The sequence below is a fragment of the Thermobia domestica genome, chromosome 1 (genome assembly GCF_964235325.1).
Source record: "Thermobia domestica chromosome 1, izTheDome1.hap1.1, whole genome shotgun sequence".
Lineage (NCBI taxonomy): Eukaryota > Metazoa > Arthropoda > Insecta > Zygentoma > Lepismatidae > Thermobia > Thermobia domestica.
In genome coordinates, this window is record NC_137454.1 from 174087005 (window position 1) to 174107152 (window position 20148).

Below are 20148 nucleotides of genomic sequence, written 5' to 3' on the forward strand. Positions count from 1 at the left end.
CGCAGCTGTATATGTATACAGAAACTGCGAAACAAGAGCCCACGTTGGAGATAAAACCCCCACAACCAGATAGCCTTTCAATAACTGGAGAAACAAAGAATCATAGTATCACCCTTAGTATGAATGTTTAATTTGGTGTGTCTGGAAGAAAATTTCATTGTAGCCTTTAGATAATTAGTGTAGATCGTTATAGTATTTCGCAGTAGCGAAGATTAGGTCAAACTGTATTATCTTTGCGTTTCACTATGTCCCTTAGTAGACCTTCTCCCTCTCAGAAACTAAAACAGAACTCCTAGAAAAAGTACTATCTTTTAAGAACAGACAGAAGATATACAAATTGGATCAACTTGCTATCGAAAGAGGACACAAAATTATCCGACTTTCCCCGTACCATTGCTAATATACGGTGTAATGCAATTGAGTTTATTTGGACTCAAGTGAAGCTGGCGCAGCTTTAAAATTTCGGATTAAAAAAAAAAAAAAAAAAAAAAAAAAAAAAAAAAAAAAAAACTAGTTACCGAAGAACTCGATAAAGTGGCACGCGAACAATGGGCTGCTTGTGTGAAACATGCAGAAATATTGCAAGATGTTTTCTTAAAAGAAATAGTACGCACGTGAAGAAATTTTAGAACATATAATAATATAATAATTAATACGACCGAAGGTAGTGATAATGACGACAGTGATGATGAGGACAAACCATTAGCTTCGCCTCTGGATTAGCAGGGAACATTTTTGAAGGTATGCTTTATTTTACTATGGTTTTTTATTGTTGTCAATTATTATATATTTGTAAAAGCAAAGTTATTTACTGATATATAAGTTACTTGCGACCGTTTAATATAGTTTCCACGCTTGAAGGGAAGTGGTAATCTGACAACGTCGCCTTCGCACTTTATTGGCTCTCATCAAATGTCAAGAGGTTTGAGCCAGGCAGTATACAAATAACACGTAATTAAGAGGAAAAAGGAAAAGAATGAGCAAAACATTCTTATATGAAGTTAAGTGAAGATTGTCTTCCTATTACTGTCAACTTGATGATATGGTTCATCTTTTCATTATATTATTATTATTATTATTATTATTATTATTATTATTATTATTATTATTATTATTATTATTATTATTATTATTATTATTATTATTATTATTATAATCATCATCATCAAAACTATCTATTAAATCGTGTATCATAATGTTGTCGGTAATTGTCTGCATACAGCACAAAAATGTAAATACAACAGACTAATTCTATGGACTATGGAACCCAAAAGGTCAATGACACATTCACAAAACATCTCCATTGACTTCTGTTCTGTTCTTAGCCAACTGGATTCAATGTCTACTTTGCATTTTTATTTTGTGCAAGATCCATCTTAATATTGCCCTCCTATCTATGATTAGGTCTTGGTAATGGGCTTCTTCTCAATTGGGTTTCCAGTCAAGTTTTGAAAGTGTTCGTACTTCCTTCTATGCTGGCTACATAACCTGCCCATCTTAGACTAAACGAGCCTTACAATATTTGGTAAACAGTTCATCGTTATGAACAAGTTATTCAGTTCATCGTTATAAAGTTTCCGCCATTTTCCATTTCCGTCCCTCTTTGGTCCGAATATTTGTCCTAAGATTTTGTTTTCAATTGCGTTCTTCCCTCAAAGTAAGCGATCACGTTTCTCGATCATACAGCTCAACAGACATAATTATAGTTTTATACAGTTTAAGCTTCAAATCTTTCTACAGAATTCGTGAAAACATAACAGTTTGGATTGAATAATACGAATTTCCTGCTTTTTCAGTCGACATTTAATTTTTCTGTAGACATGGCTTTGGTTTGTTAATGTTGATCCTAAATATTAAAAAGTGTTCACATTATTGAAAGCATTACTTGATATTTTAAAGTATCTAAATACATGTAAATTTTCTCTCCATTTACTGCTAAACCCAGTCCCTGCAGGCGTTTAATAAAATCTCTGAATTTCTATTTTCCTTGTATCATCTCCTATCAAATTGAAATCATCAGCATAAGCCATAACCTGTTCGAGTACCATTCTGCTCTAGTCCCTGATTGCTAGTTTTCCTTATAGCGTATTCCAGAACAAAACTGAATTAAAATGGCAACAGTGCATCTCCTTGTTTCAGATCATTCTTGACGTGAAAGCTCGTGTACAATTTTTTTTCTTACTCGGGATTTCATTTAAACATATCTTAATTAATTTAACTAGTTGTTATTATTTTTTAAATTAATGTAAATACGATGTCCATCCAGTTGATTGTGTGTTTCAAGTGAGGTACTGAGATTACTATTTCATAGATTTGATATAGATTTAAAATATAAGAAAATAGAATAGATCAGTGATTTGATATATAGTAATATATGAAGGAATCGTGTCAATGTGGGCGAAGATCTATAATAAGGCCTACTACTTTCAAGATTTCGTGGTTAATCAGATATCTCTAATGTTTTATAAATTATTGAAATGGGACCGATAATCTTAGAAGCAATAGTAAATTTGCTACTGCCATTTTAGAGAACGATATATGTTTATAAGACTTCGTTCAAGAGTCTGTGAGTTAATAAGAACTTCATTATCTATAAGAATTAACACTTTGTAAATTCATTTTCATTATTTAAGAAGAACATAAAATATTGTTACAGTCCCAAATAAAAGCTTTGATGCGTTACTGGCGTTAAGTTAAATTTTAAAATTTATATTTAACAATAAAAGTTCGTGTGAGGCGAAATAATGGTCTGTATTTCGGTTTGGTTTTGTTATATTTAGACATCGGATTTTTATGCACTTAAAATTCATGAAATATGCATGCAACTATGCTGTTAAATGTGTTAAAATATGCACTTAATATGCTCTAACAATGTAATAAAAGAGAGCATTTTCAAACATTTTTTTTTTTTTTTTTTAATTGTACTCATCTGATAATTTCATATTACTAAGGAATGGTCTGTAAATGTTTGAAGAAAGCTTTTATTAAATTGAGTAAGCTGAATCGATGGGAATGGATGCTATTTGCATTTGAGGTCGTTCTAATAAAATATTTGTGAACTCAACAAATGGATACTGATAAATGCTGTAGAGTACATCTTAATATATAATAAGATGTTCTTATTTTGGAATGAGCAGTTTTAATTGCGATACTTAACAGAGTTTATTACTGCCATTACTGTGACTAATTGGCATCTTGCGGATTATTCTTTTGGACTTTTCTGGAACTAGTTTCTGTCTGTCTATAACTATATCTCATAATTAATTGTGACAAATTAATAACTGAATCTTAAACATAAAGTGAACTAGCCAGTGCTTATGTTTAATTATTTCAATCTGCATTTGAGTGTAAACTTAAACATGCCAGTAAGTGCTCCTTTGATAGTGTACTTGAGTAATGCAGACAATAACTTATTTTTCACAACATCTAATTTTTAAAACAAATGAAACTTGTTGAAATTCAATGAGTGAAAATGTGCGCAGATCGATGTCGTGCGTGTCGGTGCGTTAACCACTGCTACTCATTCTTTCTTAGACCTAGCCATACAATGTGCATTTCTCAGGTGTATTGTATAGTTCAACTAGTGAGATGTTTACTCAAAAATACTCAACTGCTTTGTCGTCTGTCAAAGATATCAATATTGGTTTGGAGCTTAACGTCACTTGATAGACCAAGGCTTATGAGTTTTGAGGTACGAACTACATATATATTTTAAGCTAATTTTGTGAATGTGCTGTGTTAACATTTGTCTTCCTCTGAATCATTCAAATTCAACACACTCGTATGTCCTTCTGTCATGCTTGGGTTTTAAAATGTTAAAGTTCTTAACTGTTATTACATAACAACGTACGCAGCTTTAAGGAAGAGAAGGTATTAGATTGAATGTCAATCAATCTCATTTACTTGAAGCATCTTTGTACTACGTTTGAGAATTATGAGGCAAAACCACCGTAGAGTGAGCAATATACATAAATGTGTGGAACATTATATTACGTGTGTATTAAGGAGTGAAAAATGAATTTAACGTTTGCTCTGAAAGTTTAAGCAAATTAAATTTAACATTTAAATAAGCATACCAAACCAAAAATTAGATCCCCTTCTCCGTTTTGTAGAACTTACCACTCACACATTTGCCTAGTTCCATCGAAACACGGAGACCCTTATTTCTGCGGTTTATCCTGTTATTCAAATAGTCCCACCGAGTATCAGTTGGATTTAAATTTGGTTAGTTTTGAGGGTAGATAAGGTGTAACGCGATGTCTGAATATTCCTTAAACCCTTATAAATCCTTTGAGCCCTGTTACAATTAAATATGAGATTAAAATTTTTATTTTTTCTAGTTTATAACAGCTCGTATAATAATAATAATAATAATAATAATAATAATAATAATAATAATAATAATAATAATAATAATAATACACTAGTCGGACAACTTCATTTACTGTGTGACCATGGGTATGCCCAAACACAATGGTTCTTTTTGTCATTTGCTACGACACATCTTAAACGAGTTTTTCCCTACAACCTACTGGCACACTTAATTTAGTTAACCAGATAACTGCAACAGTCATGTGCAATAGTGTAGATCCTAAAATTTCTACAGAGTAGACGGTGTTTTATGAACATCTGTGGTTAACATAAAAGACATATATGACAACAGAGAATTTAAATTAACAGTGTAAAACACATGTATTGCTAATTCCTTTAAAATATAAATGCTACGAGACTGTTTTATAGTATAAAAACATTTTCTACTAGTTTCTTGATGATACTCCTTAGCTAAACACACTCCGGTAAAACCATAAATGAGTGTAGGTACGCAGAAGGAACTGAGAACATCGTGTCCGATGTACTATGTAGAAGGAATTAAGAAAATTGTGGTGTGGAGGAGGGTGGAAATACGAATGTTACAGTTAAACAAAAATTTCGTACTGACATTCACTGATCAAAATAAAACGAACTTGGACAGAGACAAAATGGTGTAATATTTCCATTTTTCTTTCTCTCTTTTGGGATCGCAGAGCAGTGAGAAAGAACGGATTTTTTCGTGTATCTATATATTTAAAGAGTGGCTAAGAATAAGATTTAAAGAAAACAGAGATAGCATTTTATCAGTGGAATCATGACTCGATTAAATAAATAAATAAATTAGTAAATATAAACGTAAGTAAAGAAAGAAGTAGACCTACTACACCCCTTGAAATAGAAGGTATACTCTAATGACTAAGATTAAGCAGAGGGTGTACCATGGGCGGATCCAGGACTGACTACTGGGGGGGGGGGCGGTGGGTTGTCATACTGCTACTTTTAAGGGCTCCAAACTTTGGGATGGGTTTTATTTATATATATAAAATAAGAAAGTTTCCTCTTCTGGGGGGGCGATCGCCCCGATCGCCCCCCCCCCCTGGAGTGTACGGTGTATATGTCATATAACCTCAACCTCTGGTTATGCGTAATCGACGATGTTACCTCATCTACAACTGTAGGAAAGGACAAGTGTTAGTTCTAGAGAAGGTGACAGCTTTTTATCCGATGTGCTTACCGTGTATTTCTATAACTATTGCCTTATATTCTTCAGTTATTATTTTTATTCTTATTACATACTTTGTGCACAAAGCTGCATTTACTATAATCTTCCAAATATATGGAATACAGTTCGATGAATGCAATTTATTTTGCATCTATCATGATATTTTCTTATATGGATTATTTTTAACTAAAGAGTACTTTTTTCAGCATACAGACTTCCGTAATTGATAATGAAAAGAAAGAGTCTCACCTGTATGATGTTATAATAATCGGAGGTGGTATGGCAGGACTCGGAGCTGCTAAAATGCTTTTAGAAGGAGGGGTAGAAAATTTCGTTGTCTTGGAAGGTAATAGTCATATTTTCATTTGTATACTTAAAATATTAATTCACTTGATTTTTAATGGACATATATTGGTTTCTTAAGTAAATAATATACAAAGTGTCTGAGATTGCACTGCCTCATTTTCTAAAATAAAGAAACTAGAATTGTATCAAAATATATAAAAAAAAGTTCCACAAATAAATCGAGAATATTCTTATCAAACAATGATATCTACAACTTTCGAAACAATGAAAGTCGACTTTTAAAAACGGAATGCTCAAATTTTTTATTTCGATTCGAAGTTTGTTCAAATATTTTCCACAATATCTTCTTTGTCCTTAAAATGGCATTGAAAATGTATCTAATAAGCGCAGTAAAACCTGTCTATATTGGCCATTATTGGTTCTATTGAAAAATGGCCAACTTACAATAAATAAATATATTTTGAAGCTAAAACTATAAGTATTTCTAATACAATACCTAATTATTATTTAGTTCATGTTTTCTAAGTATATAGCTATAATAAAAAAATCTGGAATATAGAAACATAATAAATATCTGTTCAGTGTTATTCGCATACTATGATTTAAATTTTGTAATTTCAATATGCTAATTCTCTACAATACGCTACGATACATACTTTGTACTTTTCTCTCTTTCACCTATAACGATAGATGCAGATGAGATCGTCAGTTGCAAGAAACACTCTAAAACATCGTACATCTCTAATGGCCAAATACCAAAAGCGGCTGCACTCACACTGTTAGTATATATTAGGTTTGTTTATTTTTTAACCTTTTCCCCCAGCAAGCACAAAAACGAAATAAAAACTTTTCCTACTATATTTTTGCTTTTGTTTAACACTGTAACTACATCCAATCATCTTTTGTTATTTATTTCCTGCAAGCTTCCTAGACGAAAAATATACGAACATGTGACGAAACCAAAGGACATACAATTCAATAAATACTCCTGCACTGAACTATCAAGTTTCTTTAAATTGTTGAATGTGAATGAAAAGGAAGGCTTAATGACACTGATCGTTTCATACATTCGACAACAATAGACATTAAGGCAATATCTATACCTCCTGTATTTCTGGGGTAGGTACTTCCAAAGAATAATTTTTACACTTTTCTGGTTTGTGTTTGAACCTTCCGAACTATACAGTGTTAAAAGATGTTCTGAAGAGGTTTCTAAGAAATGAATATGACGTAAGCGTGCAACATACTTAATCATTAGCAGTATGGGAATAACATTACTTACTGCTGCCATTTTCAAAGTAATAAGTAATGCATGCCTTACTTAGGAAAATGTAGCTTCTACAAGAAAAGACTAAATTGGTCAGAAGGCCGACGTGGAGAAGTGGCCAAATTAACAGGTTTTACTGCTCTTTATGAGAAACCGTATTTTCGTGTTGCATTTTTAATGTTATTTCAATGGGAAAAGTTCTGTAATAATGTTATTTTCTTCTATATAATCTTTCTTTTTAATTTAATGTATTTTATTTGTAAATTTAAAAAAATCCTTAAAAATGTTACACCGCTTAGAATATTTTCGTCATGTTTGCCCTTCCCTGCGGCTCAAGTGTGCCATATAAAAGCGATGTCTCCAAAAACATCTTAGAGCATCGCATAATATGTCTCCAAGTATGGTTGGAACATTATCAGACTAGGAAAATTAAACTAGTAAAAATGTAAAGCATTGTCATTTAACACGTTCGCTGCTGAGCGCGCCCTTCGGCGTCCAGTACTGAATTTGGCATATGCGCAGGACGCCGCTCGACGCTTGTCCCTGCAGCTGATTCACTTTCCCGCCAGCGCTAGTGCAGGTATTGGTGGGAAAGTGAATCAGCTGCAGGGACAAGCGTCGAGCGGCGTCCTGTGCATATGCCAAATTCAGTACTGGACGCCGTTGAGCGTCCTCAGCAGCGAAAAAATATTTAGAACTTAATTTTAAATTGCGTCGCAAGAAATTTACTGGGACTGTTTCGACAGTTCTTGCTATTGTCTTTGTCAACAGTTACATAGAGCTTACTTATGGAATAGAAAGTCACTGTGTTTTGCTTCGCTCGAATATCACGACTCTTACTATGTGGAAGTAATATACATAGCGTTTTAGTGTAATAGATTTTCCATTTCTCGGAAAATTTAACAGTACTTACCTATAACAAAAAATTTTCCCAAAGAAATAAACCTTGTACCACAAGTGCAAGATTACTACATTTATTAAGAACAAAAGGAGTAGGATTAGTAATGCTTTAACAATATCTTTCTTTAGCTTTATTATAAGTTTCAGTCATATTATATAAGTTGCCCATTTCCGACGTTTCGAATACCAACTCGAAGACTTATTGCGAGAACATTACAGTTATTTAGTTAGTTAGATTTGAATTTAGCTTCCCTTTCAGCGGGTAGGCTGTATGAGACGTAGACCTATAGCTTAACGTGGAATCCAAACCACATGAGCTTCTGCCGAGAATCGAACCTTTGTCTTCCACGCCAAAGGCACATACCCTATTCACATAGCCACGAGGGAACTCACGAGAACACTACAGACTGAGTGATATATGGCAGAGAGAGTAACATACTAACTTCAAATTTGAGAAAGTTGGATTAGATTAATGGTGTTGGCTTTTACATCTTGAGTTATTCGTTTCTTTCTTTTCTTCCATGGCACGCGTAAATATTAGAATAGTGACTCCTATTTCGTTTTATGCAAATTAATGACATGTAGGGACGAGGATTTAGTAAATCTGAGGTCCAAAGCAGGCATAAAATAAACTTTAAATAACATATTGTATTGTATGTGGTATTCTAAATGTCGCGTTGCAACAACTTCTAGTTCTCCAAGACTGAATATCTGCAATTAACAGCAATTCACAGATGAAAGTTTATATTTTGTTGTATGAAACTACATATGTAATTCCGTTTAAGTTTCTGTGTAGGTGCATAATAAGAAATTGTATGAAAATATTTTTCCAATATATTATAAGAAGGTGTTTAGAATAAACCATCATGAGCAGTGAATTAAATAAAGAAGGAAAGGATAAAAAAAAACTTTAGTTTTGAATAAATTCATTCGTCCAATTTATAGAGTAATTTTCGTTAATTGCACATAGAGTACTTACTCGTATTCTTTTATTTTAAGCTCAAAACTATGTAGGGGGCAGGGTGCGTTCACAGCCTTTGAACGATTCATTTGTAGAAACTGGTGCACAATGGATTCATGGACAGAATGGAAATATTATCTATAAATTGGCAGAACAGCATCAATTACTTGCAGATTATACTTCAGCTGAAGGCGAAGGTAATAAGCAAATCAATAATATTATATACAATACGCATTAAATTATATCGACCCGTCAATAATTTCGGGAAATCCTGAAGTTATAAAAAGATTTTGGAATCTTAGTGCTGACATTTTTCTCCTTTAGGTTTCCAGCTATAAGACAAGAATATGTATTTTGCATGATTGAATTTGTGCATGCTATTTCTAACTTGTTGTACGGAATAAGATGTAGTGTGTACTTTTTATGACCGAATTTGATCATGCTGTTTCTAACTTATACAGAATAAAATGTGTGTATTTTTGTAATTGAATTCGCGCATTTCTCTCTTAACTTAAAGGATAATATGTAGTATGTATTTTATATGGTTGAATTTGCGCATGATGTCTCTAACTCGTAGAGGATAAGATATTGTATATATTTTGTATGATTGAATTTGCATATGCTACCTAGATATTTCTAACTTGTACAGAAAAGATATCGTATATATTTTGTATGATTGAATGTAAGGATGCTATGTAGATATTTCTAACTTGTACAGATAAAATATTGCATATATTTTGATAATTGAATTTGCGCATGCTATCTCTAACTTTTATAGATATGTAGTATGTATTTTGTATGATTGAATTTGCACATGCTATCTTAACTTGTACAAGATGAGATCTTTACGAACTCACAAAATCAGGAAGCATTCTCTCTGAAGAACTTTCTAGTAGTTACACCCATTGTTAGATATTTACACATAACATATATTTACTAATAAAAGGGATTTATTAATTATTCTCTTAGCATCTTGGCTGTTAAACATATGGCTCTGTAATCATTATATACGTAAATTAAGCACTAAAAATTAATATTAAATACTGTCATAATGACTGACTGGGTAAAGAGCTCCCTCGTGGCTATATGGTTAGCGTACGCGCGTTCCGCATGGGAGACTCGAGTTCGATTCCCGGTGGGAGCTCATGTGGTTTGGATCCCACATTATTGGTCCGTCTCATATAGTCTCGTTTATAACATTAAAGGATTGGAATATGTTTCGAACGAGATAACAAGTCTGAATTCGATTCTCATTTGGGGCTGATGGTTCGGAGTTAAGTTATGACAGGCCTTCCATGTGGTTAGTTATTTATTCAAGTGACAGAAATAATAAATCGTTAACTACCTTTGATAGTTCTGCTTAGTTAAATGATGACACACACATTCAGTCACTGTCTCACGTAATCATCTAGGGGATCCGGTTGGAGTCACATATGCCTCGTTTAATCATATGTCTCCAATATATATTGAATAATATATTGTTCATCGGGAACGATCTCTTCATAAATTTTTCATAGCAAGCCCTAAAAAAAAAACAACAACGTGGAACCAAAAACGGACTCAAATTGGTCAGGGAACTTTGAGGGACAAGGGCCCTTCAAACCATGAATACCCTTGAATCACTTGTAATGAGCGCAACCGCGTGTAACCTCAAATTAGAATATTATTATGGACAGGTACACATACTACAACACACAAATCCTAGAATTAATTTATCTTAGCATGCACATTGAAACATATAAACACAAACATTCACTGCTTCCATGTTACTTTCAAAATGACCAAGAAGACACTTTGAGTTGGTGAAATTTGTTTGGTAGCGATTTCTTTTTTCTTTCTTTCTTTCTTTTTTTTTTTTTAATCTAAGTCATATTTACGTGAACATAAAATATAATTTTACATCACAACAAAAAAATATCATTTGTATAATGCACTAAGATTTAATATCTTATCAGGTTCGTAGTAAATGAATATTCTACATTTTTGTTATTTTGAATTTACACACTACGCAGTTACAAAGGAATTTATATTTGCCCATATTTTAAGAATGTTACGACGTGTACGAATGACCGGAAGGAATATAATTTACGTTAACTTTACAAGGAATTATCTACGAAAATACTTTCACAGCCTTTGTAACACTGGTTAAACTTATCACAAGCTTTTGGACGAAACATTTTTTAATTAATTAATTTATTTTCACAAATTTTTACAATTTCTACAGAACCAAGAGTTGTGGCTGTTCTCTCATGTAACTTTTGGGCGCGTAGTGCTGGCCACTTTTTTGTGTTAATTCGCCCAAATCACCTGGAAAAAACGTCACTGATTACCTTCCGTATGTAACAAAATTCAGCAAAGTCATAGTGGCGGGAGGCGAAAGAAAACTTTCACACAATAAAATGTTTACTGGCTACAATCAACAGAATTAAATAGTAATTAACACTATTGAATTAGCTTTCAATATTTTTTTCTCTTCACTCCGATGTTGGCTAACGTCATTGAGGGTGTGTGCAAGGCAGGAAAGAAGAATTGTTTGAACATCTATGGTTTGATTTCGTTGTTCGGAGAACGAAAAGGCCCATACATATACTTGGAGGGGCTCCTTCAGGAGAAGCCATTGTGCTACAAGTCCACAGACTACCTATTGAGCGAAAAGTAAAATTATCGTGATAGGTTGCCAATAAGCTTACACGTTGCTGAAAGGGACGCTAAACCTTCAAACCAACCAACCGACTGATTGGGTGGAATTACGAAATTTCAAGTAAAACGAATTATTGGCGGGTGGCTTGTAATATCTTTATACCATATATTTGCAATATATATAATTTTGTGAAATTCAGTCCTAATAGCCTAATTTATCTTGTGCAATGTACCATTAGTGATGCAATCCATTGTTGACATAGGTGACAGGCTTTACTGCAAAGCAAGCCACTTTTCATGTACTCCACGGAATTGAATCATCTACCCTAGAAAGAATGCCATGGTACGAAATGGGTAAAAATCGTGTAGCGCAAGCTTCGACTTGCAGTTTGGATCCAGTATTTAACCGAAATCGTAAATTTTCAAGTGATAAATTTATAAGAATGCCTGTTGATCCAAGTTGTTTTAGTCAATAGTTCTGTAAGTTTTCTTACTAATTTACAGTACAAATGTAATGGCAAATATAATTTACCCCAAGAAAACTCTACCGAAAAATCCTGTTTTTAATCAAATTCGTAGTGCATCCAGTATAATTTCTAATGGCTTAAGTGTGGCATTGTTTTAGTCCTTTTGTATAATGTTAAGAGAAGAAAATAGTCCAAGAACAGTTCATAGGATCATTTGTATAGACACTTTTCTACTAATTTCACCACTGCGGTAAATGTAATTTCTTTGCAGCAAATTTTGCTGCTGATAAATATCCATTAATCGCTTTCTTAATACAATATTAATAAAACAATCAATCCTTGGAAATTTATTTTTGAAACTTTCAATCAGGATATGCTTTACACATTAAAAAGAAGAAAAGTTTACGGTGATATTCTACGAAATGAAGTATCATGATTTTACCCTTTTTGCTAACAGAAATGGATGATAAGTATAAATGAATGATTATGGGAAAATTGGAATGAGTGTATAAGAGGAAATGGAAGCAATGAAATGATAATGTAATTAGAATTGAGAGAACCATTGAGAAAATTCGCGGATACGATGTTGTGTGTTACAAAGTCACATGACCTACGATCGAACTTTCGATGAATACTGTGACATAACATTATTGTCTTTAAAATGATGTTTCGAGACATAGCAACTACTTTTTATTGTTTATCAGATTATGTTATTAAATAAAATATTATTAATAATGTGTAAAATCATTATTGATTTAGAAAACTTGCCAAAATCATACACATATACTGAAACACTAATAGCTATAATTAGCTTGCGAGATACAGTGGCTCGTCTTTAAGCATAGAGAAGTTCGAAGAAAGAATATATTTAAACTCAAGCCCCAAGTCATGTCTCAGTTGTCAAAGGGTTTAGGTCAAAATTCTGAACGGGCCAACCCACTAGATGAGCATTGTTATTCAGGTATAATAGTGTCTGCAACAGATACTTTCCATAATCATCATCGAAATAACTTGGGCCTTATAACGATGTAAACTATATACCTTGTCTTCAACTTACTTGATACCTGGTTCATCATTAATACATTTTGTCAACATATTATTTTATTTGTAACTTCTAAATTTACGGTCTTGAAATAGATATTTTGTTAGTTCTGTATATATATCAACATCGATAAGTTTTCTCCTTTTCTTCCTGTTAGGCTAGTGTATTTACAACCCTACATCACTTTCAGCTTTCCATTGTCATTCGTTCTCGTTGTAATCTATATTAGAAAATCTCCACATAGTATTGACAGTATTTAATTATCTGGAATGTTGTACAATTCTATGTTGTCACTGCGTCGTGAATAACCTATAACACTATGATGCCACACTAGGAAAAGCAATTCTACAACACACTTTCATCATTACTGTATTTCATTCATGGTTAGAACTGTATTTCATTCATGGTCTTGTAGCAGTTGTACTTGTATCAGTTGTTGCTCCACTTTTCAGATCTGATGCTGTAGGCCTAAACATGACCATTCAACATAACATTAAATCAGCTGATGCTGTAAGCAGGGACATTGCATTCTCTTGGGCTTGATGATGTGACAATTATACGAGCTGACAACATTATCAGAATATTGAACTGGTGGGCTTTAATTCGTAAGGTTTCGATGAAATTTCAAACGGATAGCGTGGTCAAACTCACATTGTAATGTTTCTGAGGGTAAATTTTTCTGGCAATGGTTCTTCATCTTTCATTTCCACAGGATAAATAGCATAGTACCTGTATATTTGAGCTGGTTGAGCTTTTCAATTATTTCTCTGCTGGGAAATCTAAAGAGGTTACACTCGAATATAACGCACTTCCCGAAACCTATAAGATGTCTAGACTCAGGAGGAGCTTGGAAGGCGGATTTGATTTAAATGCGCTTTAGCAAACCCGCGTCCTCTCGTTTCTAGCTTCAATCTAGCAGTCATGTTGCAACAAGTGATCATAGTGTCCGGAGTTCAAAGTTGTAATTATTTTAACTTATCCCTGCAATTAGACGTGAGATGCTTGGCTTCATTTCATAACAAAAAGCGATAGTTGTAAGTATCATGTGGTACACAAACAGGCTCGTAGGTTTTTCTTTAGAGTGTGTAATTGTTTTTATATTATTTTATATCTAAATATTATTTTAAAATGAAGACCTGGCAGAAAACTACCCATCTCCAGTGTGGTGATCACTGCGTTGGCACACCTTCGGAGAGAACCGCTGACTGTGGAATAAATTTATGACTCTTTGCGAGTTTATAGGGTAAAATTTGACATATAATTCCCGTCAATCTCCCTCTCCTGTCCCCTTTTTACGGTTCCGCTCACACGCATGTTTTAAACGTACAGTGGGAATACAACGGATTACGAACACATAAATTTAAAGTAAGTATCTTCTTTTTTTAATTATTCAATTTTCAAATCGTGATAATAATTTTAAAAAATAGCATTAAAATTATACGAAAGTTTCTTCTTAGTTAAACCCCCTTAGCCTCATGAATGTTCACTCCATATGATATTTCAAACCATACGTGTAATAAAACAACAAACATGTAAACTTCATATATTAAAAAAATAAAATTTCTGTGATTCAGATACATATAATGAAGAGATTTTATTGATTAAACAGTTAAAACCTAATAAATTCTAAATATTATTAGCATCTAACAAAACAAAAAAAAAAAAAAGACACATATACCAAACGATGGATTATATTGAGCCGAATAAAATTATATGCGTGAACGTAAAAGCTGATGCGTAATTTTTGAGAAAATGAAGAAAACTCAATTAAATTGTTAACCTAATAACGTGCTGTGCGGGAACCATGCTATTTATTGAAGTGAAACTATTACTGAAACATATCTTCACTAAACTTTTTGTTATGACACTAGCAAGATGACATATAATTTGATTAATATAATATGTCCTAAAATTATCATTAATTCTTAAATTTTAACGTCTGTTTAACTAAAATATTGCTCAAATATAAGGCATCAGTAATAAATCATATCGAATTGAACAAGATAACATGCTTAAGGATAAATTCTCATGTGTAGGTTTCGAGAAAATCAAACGAAACTAATTTTTGTGGCTCTAGAAAGTGTTGTTGCTCGTTGTCAATAATAATTAGCTGTTTTTATTTTGCTGGAAGAAATCATTTACCTGTGTACTGTATGTGTAGCAAAATGCACTGTTAATTAGCAGATTGTCGTTTGTTTTTCAATAACGGTAACACACGTTCTTTACGGACATACTAATTGATATAATTACGTAACTTGATGTGGCTTCGATATAGACGTGATGCAAGTTCTGTAATTACTTGAAAAAATACAAGGTGAAGACGTCAAGTGGTGGAAAATATTACGGGTGATTTGTTCTTTGTTACGTTGATATTCGTAAATCCACGAACTTTAACTTCCCTGTTCCGCAACCACATATGTCAAGTTCTGTCTAATACTCTACGCACTGCTAGTAGACGACCCGCTATCCGATGGGCTTCCAACTCTAGTGTACTGTAGTGTTCTGAACTGCACTTTTGTCTTTTCTATACTGGTGTTGCAATGTATAAGTCACTTTCCTCACTAGAACATGTCTATCACTTTTTTTCGTATAGTGTCCAGTTACGTGTGGTTAGCCAGTGCAAAATGAATAAATAAATAAATAAATAAATAAATAATACACTGGAGGAAATGCAATAATGGAGATTATGAAAAATAGGAAGGTAGTATGAGTATTTTAATTAGATATAACATCCTTTATAATAGATATATCTATTAATATTAATAAGTATTCCTGTCTGCAGGTGTTGAGACTAATGGTACTTTTTTAACCGACTTTGAAAACAGGAAGATGTTCTCAATTCGATCCTTTATATATAGATATATGGCTTGGTTGATTGTCACTTGCGATATGCGACGTTTGTTAACCATTATACGCTGTGTGTATGTGTGTGGTGGTGGTGATGGATTTTCGGAGGTTGCCATACGCCGAACCACACGCAATACTGGTGGAATCCTCTGCACGGAAGGCCAGTTTCTAGCTACTCGTGTCGGTGTGGTGGGCCAAGAAATCTGCCCCATATTACCGTATAATACGATTCATAATGGCACGACCTACACGAAAATTACGCACTTGACGCACGATAGTGATGGGTAAATTCCCGGGAAGATATTTTTCGGGAATATTCCCGGGAAGATTCCCAAAAATGGGAATTTTCCGGGAATTTATGTTCAATCGTAACGAAAATTACATTATTTAACTATATTATGATTTCAAAGTTAAATTAGTTTTTTTTTCTTTTATCACAGTATATATTACTGTTGTCTCCAAAAAATTCTTTAAAATGTATATTTTGAACAATATTATATTATTTTATTAATATTTTATTATATTTAGAGAGTACGCATAAATGTATATTTACATACAATATGTTCTATGCAAGTAAACATATGGAAAAAATGGTATATAGTAAGTCCACACACTTTTACACCGCTAAACAATTTAAATTTACATGTAAGTAGATTTTCTAAAATTGACTCTACTACTGATATTACAAACATATTAAATTTTATAGGTTGGATAACTGCCAGAAGACACATGTCTCACCATTTTATCAACATTTGTGCATACATATTTATGTTCACAATATTTGCAAGATACTGACTTATCTTTATAATTTTGCACGTAACATTGCCACACACGACCTTTCTTTTTACCTATTTCTCGAAATTTCATGCGTTAATTCACATGCAAGAGAAGTCCGAGCACCTCTTCAGAAATTCGAGTCGGAGACAGGAGACAGACCGACGTCTATTACTAACGGTGGTTCGGAGTGTATTAATAGTACTTCATATCTATTTCTACATAATTTCTACATTACTTTACAAACCTGTTTCTTTTGATCATTTGTAAATAAGTACTTTACTACTTTTTAGTGCAAATGGAAATGGAATATAAAAATCATATTGTTAGTTAACGAATTTACTAAAATTTAGTTAAATTACAGTCAACGAATTTTAATTTTTTAGCTTCCAAATTATTTAAAACCTAGAAGTAAATCATAATAAATGAAAATAAAGTAATTAGTCATATGGTTCTTGGATTATAATTTGGAAGATAAAGTAAAGAAATGGAAATAAATTCCTTCCCGGGAATTTATATGCCAGGGGAAAAAACCCGGGAATATTCCCATTTTTTAATTTTTCTTCCCACCGGGAATATTCCCACTGCCCATCACTACCCGTGAACTTAGCGTCGGAAAGGACCAAAATGAACTCTTTCCTGAATCTATTCGGTTTCGGGGGATCAAACTACGCTCGACCACATTGCTCTACTGCGTGACTAATGAGATACTGTTGCTTGCCTTGTAGTACTCTCACGGCGATGAGTTGCACATACGCGGTACAGTTGCACATTGACTTCGGCTCAATATAAGTGAATCACCCTAAGTGTATTAGGGTTGTCCTTATTTTTCGATTTCCATGTGTTTTGAGTCTCACCCTTTAAAATGGTTCCATATCAGACCAATGTAACCCGTAAGAAAAACTACTTCAATTGAATAATATTAAATGGTACCCCAAGCGATTTCAAATTAATGCATTTACGGTATGCAATATGAGGCGAAGGTACCTTGTATGTTTGGACTGGCTAGAGGGAGTGGCATCATATCTTAGATAGGGATAATGGAGGTAGAACCACATCTACTATTCTATAGTACCATCATGGCGACCATCTTGCAGTCTCCCACTGTGGATTCACGTTCAAAATTTTTAATAGGAAGGTAGTCACATGACATATCATTTCGGGGTAGTTTTTCATCACAAACATCTGACGTTATTTCTAACTTATCTTTAATAATTTAACAGTTATTTCCTTCATAATATCTGTTTATTAACTCAGTAGTCTTTTCAAACAATGTACCTTTGCCTTATATTGTATGCTGTAAATGTATTAAAAACTTGAAATCGTTTGGGGCACCATTTAATATTATACAATTGAGCTAATTTTTCTCATGAATTACTTTGGAACCATATTAGGAGGCGAGAATAAAGAAAAACCGGAAGTCGAAAAATAAGGATCACTCTATCTACATATATGAAGTGCATGTCAAAAAAATGCAAATGTTTTTCCAAAAACAAGAAAATAATAGGAGCAGAAATTTATTGAGATTGATATACAAGTACATACTTTGGCTACTTTTTTTTTTTTTTGGTATAGTCACCATGAATCTCAAAACATTTCTGTGGCGTAGCACAAGCTTCCGTAGGTTCCTACACCCTCTGTGTAAAAATCGGCCGCCTGAAAGTGCACCCAGTCAAGAATTGAGGTCTTGAGCACTTCACTATCGTTGAAAAGCTTCGATGCAACCCACTTTTTCAGGTAAAGGAGAAAAAAGAAATCGCTGGCGGTAAGGTCGGGGCTAAGAGGATTGATTGAATAATTTGCATCGAAGTTTTTGAATTGTCTGAACAGTACGAGCAGCTGTATAAGTGCTTATGTTGTCATGGTTCAGAAGAATTCCAGAACGTAGCATTCTACTTCGCCGATTTTGGATGTCACATCACAGATTATTCAGTGTTTGGCAATACATATCTGCTGTAATTGTTTGTCCTGGTTCCAAGAATAAAAAAAAAAAAAAAAAAAAAAAAAAAAAAAAAAAAAAAAAAAAAAAAAAAAAAACGTTTTCCGTCCCACAATTGCCATGATTTTGTGAACTGATGGTGTTACAATTTCTTCGCTTTAGGAGAACCAGAGTGCCGCCATTGCATTGACTGCTGCTTCGATTGCCCGGTAGCGTGCGATATTCAGGTTTCATTCTCTATCAGTATATAAGAAAAGAGGTCATCCCAATGTTCCCTCCCAACGGGCCGAAAAATCACATCCAACTCATTTTTTGCTTTTTATGAGCGTCTGCCAGCATTTTTGGCATTCATCTTGCACATGGTTTGTGAAGCTTATCAGTCACAATTCGATGCACTTTTTTCGAAGATACTTTTGGAAACTCTTTGGTAACTTCAGTTATTATGAACCGACAATTGAATCACGCTTTCTCATTAACACGTACCATCAGATCCTCCGTCTGAACACTAGGCTTTCGTCATAAACGCTACGTTCATCCTCATAAACACCTTTCCCGAAATTCTCTGCACCTTCCCTTCACTCGTTATTGTCGGTCCGTAAATGGCACCCAATCCTCGATGGATTTCAGCGATTACGGCAGCCATTTCACCTTACTGCTACTCGTATGTACGCAGCTCTAGTCGGATGATTCTATCTCTCTTGCAAGCACAGAATACTAGGACATGCTGCCGCGCATGCTCAGCTTCATTAATATTGCCAAGCCCGTGTAAATAAATTAACGGCACTTTTTTTTACATGTGCCTCGTATATATATATGTTGTGTCTATGTTGACGCATAATTTCAATATAATACCACAGATTTTAAGATTTTTTTTTCTTTTTTGAAAGAGTATACTTTTCTGGTTGTCCCATATAAATTCCATGAGGATGTAATGATAATCTTTGGAGCTAAACCTTTAAACACTTCAACGAATGTAGTGTGAGAAGCCTAATTAACCGGTTTTAATATGCATATATTCATGCATAACTTCGAGATAGATGCACCGATTTTGATCATTCTTGTTTTGTTTCAAAGAGTATGCTTTTACGGTGATTCTAAATAAATTTCATTATTATATTATGATAATCTTCGGAGCTAGACTATGAAATTCTTCAACGGCTGACAATGTTAATATCGTAGTCAACTTATTTCATTGTGTGCATGTTCATGCATAACTTCAACATAGATGTACCGATTTTGATTAATAATACTTTTTAGTTTCAAAGAGTAGGTTTCATATACATTTTATCATGATCTATTATAATAAAAGTCTTTGGAGTTAGGTCATGAAAGTCTTCAACAAATGATAGTGTTAATACCGTGTGTATGTCCACGTAATTCCGTAACTTGTAAACCGATTTATATATTTATGCATATATGGTCACGCATGTTTCGTAGGCCGACCCATTTTATAGGAAGTTAGTGTCTTACTT

General features: G+C 33.4%; 1 protein-coding gene across 2 annotated transcripts in view; it reads left to right on the forward strand.

The window, feature by feature from the left end:
- LOC145691148 (uncharacterized) overlaps positions 1 to 20148 on the forward strand; it is a 202866-nt gene that overhangs the window by 158966 nt on the left and 23752 nt on the right. The window contains exons 10-11 of one of the 2 annotated variants that reach the window (XM_081766877.1): positions 5740 to 5879; positions 9006 to 9164. In XM_081766877.1, coding sequence (XP_081623003.1) covers positions 5740 to 5879; positions 9006 to 9164 — 299 coding nt within the window. The remainder of the gene's footprint in view (positions 1 to 5739; positions 5880 to 9005; positions 9165 to 20148) is intronic. The other variant, XM_081766878.1, reaches the window with a different exon arrangement.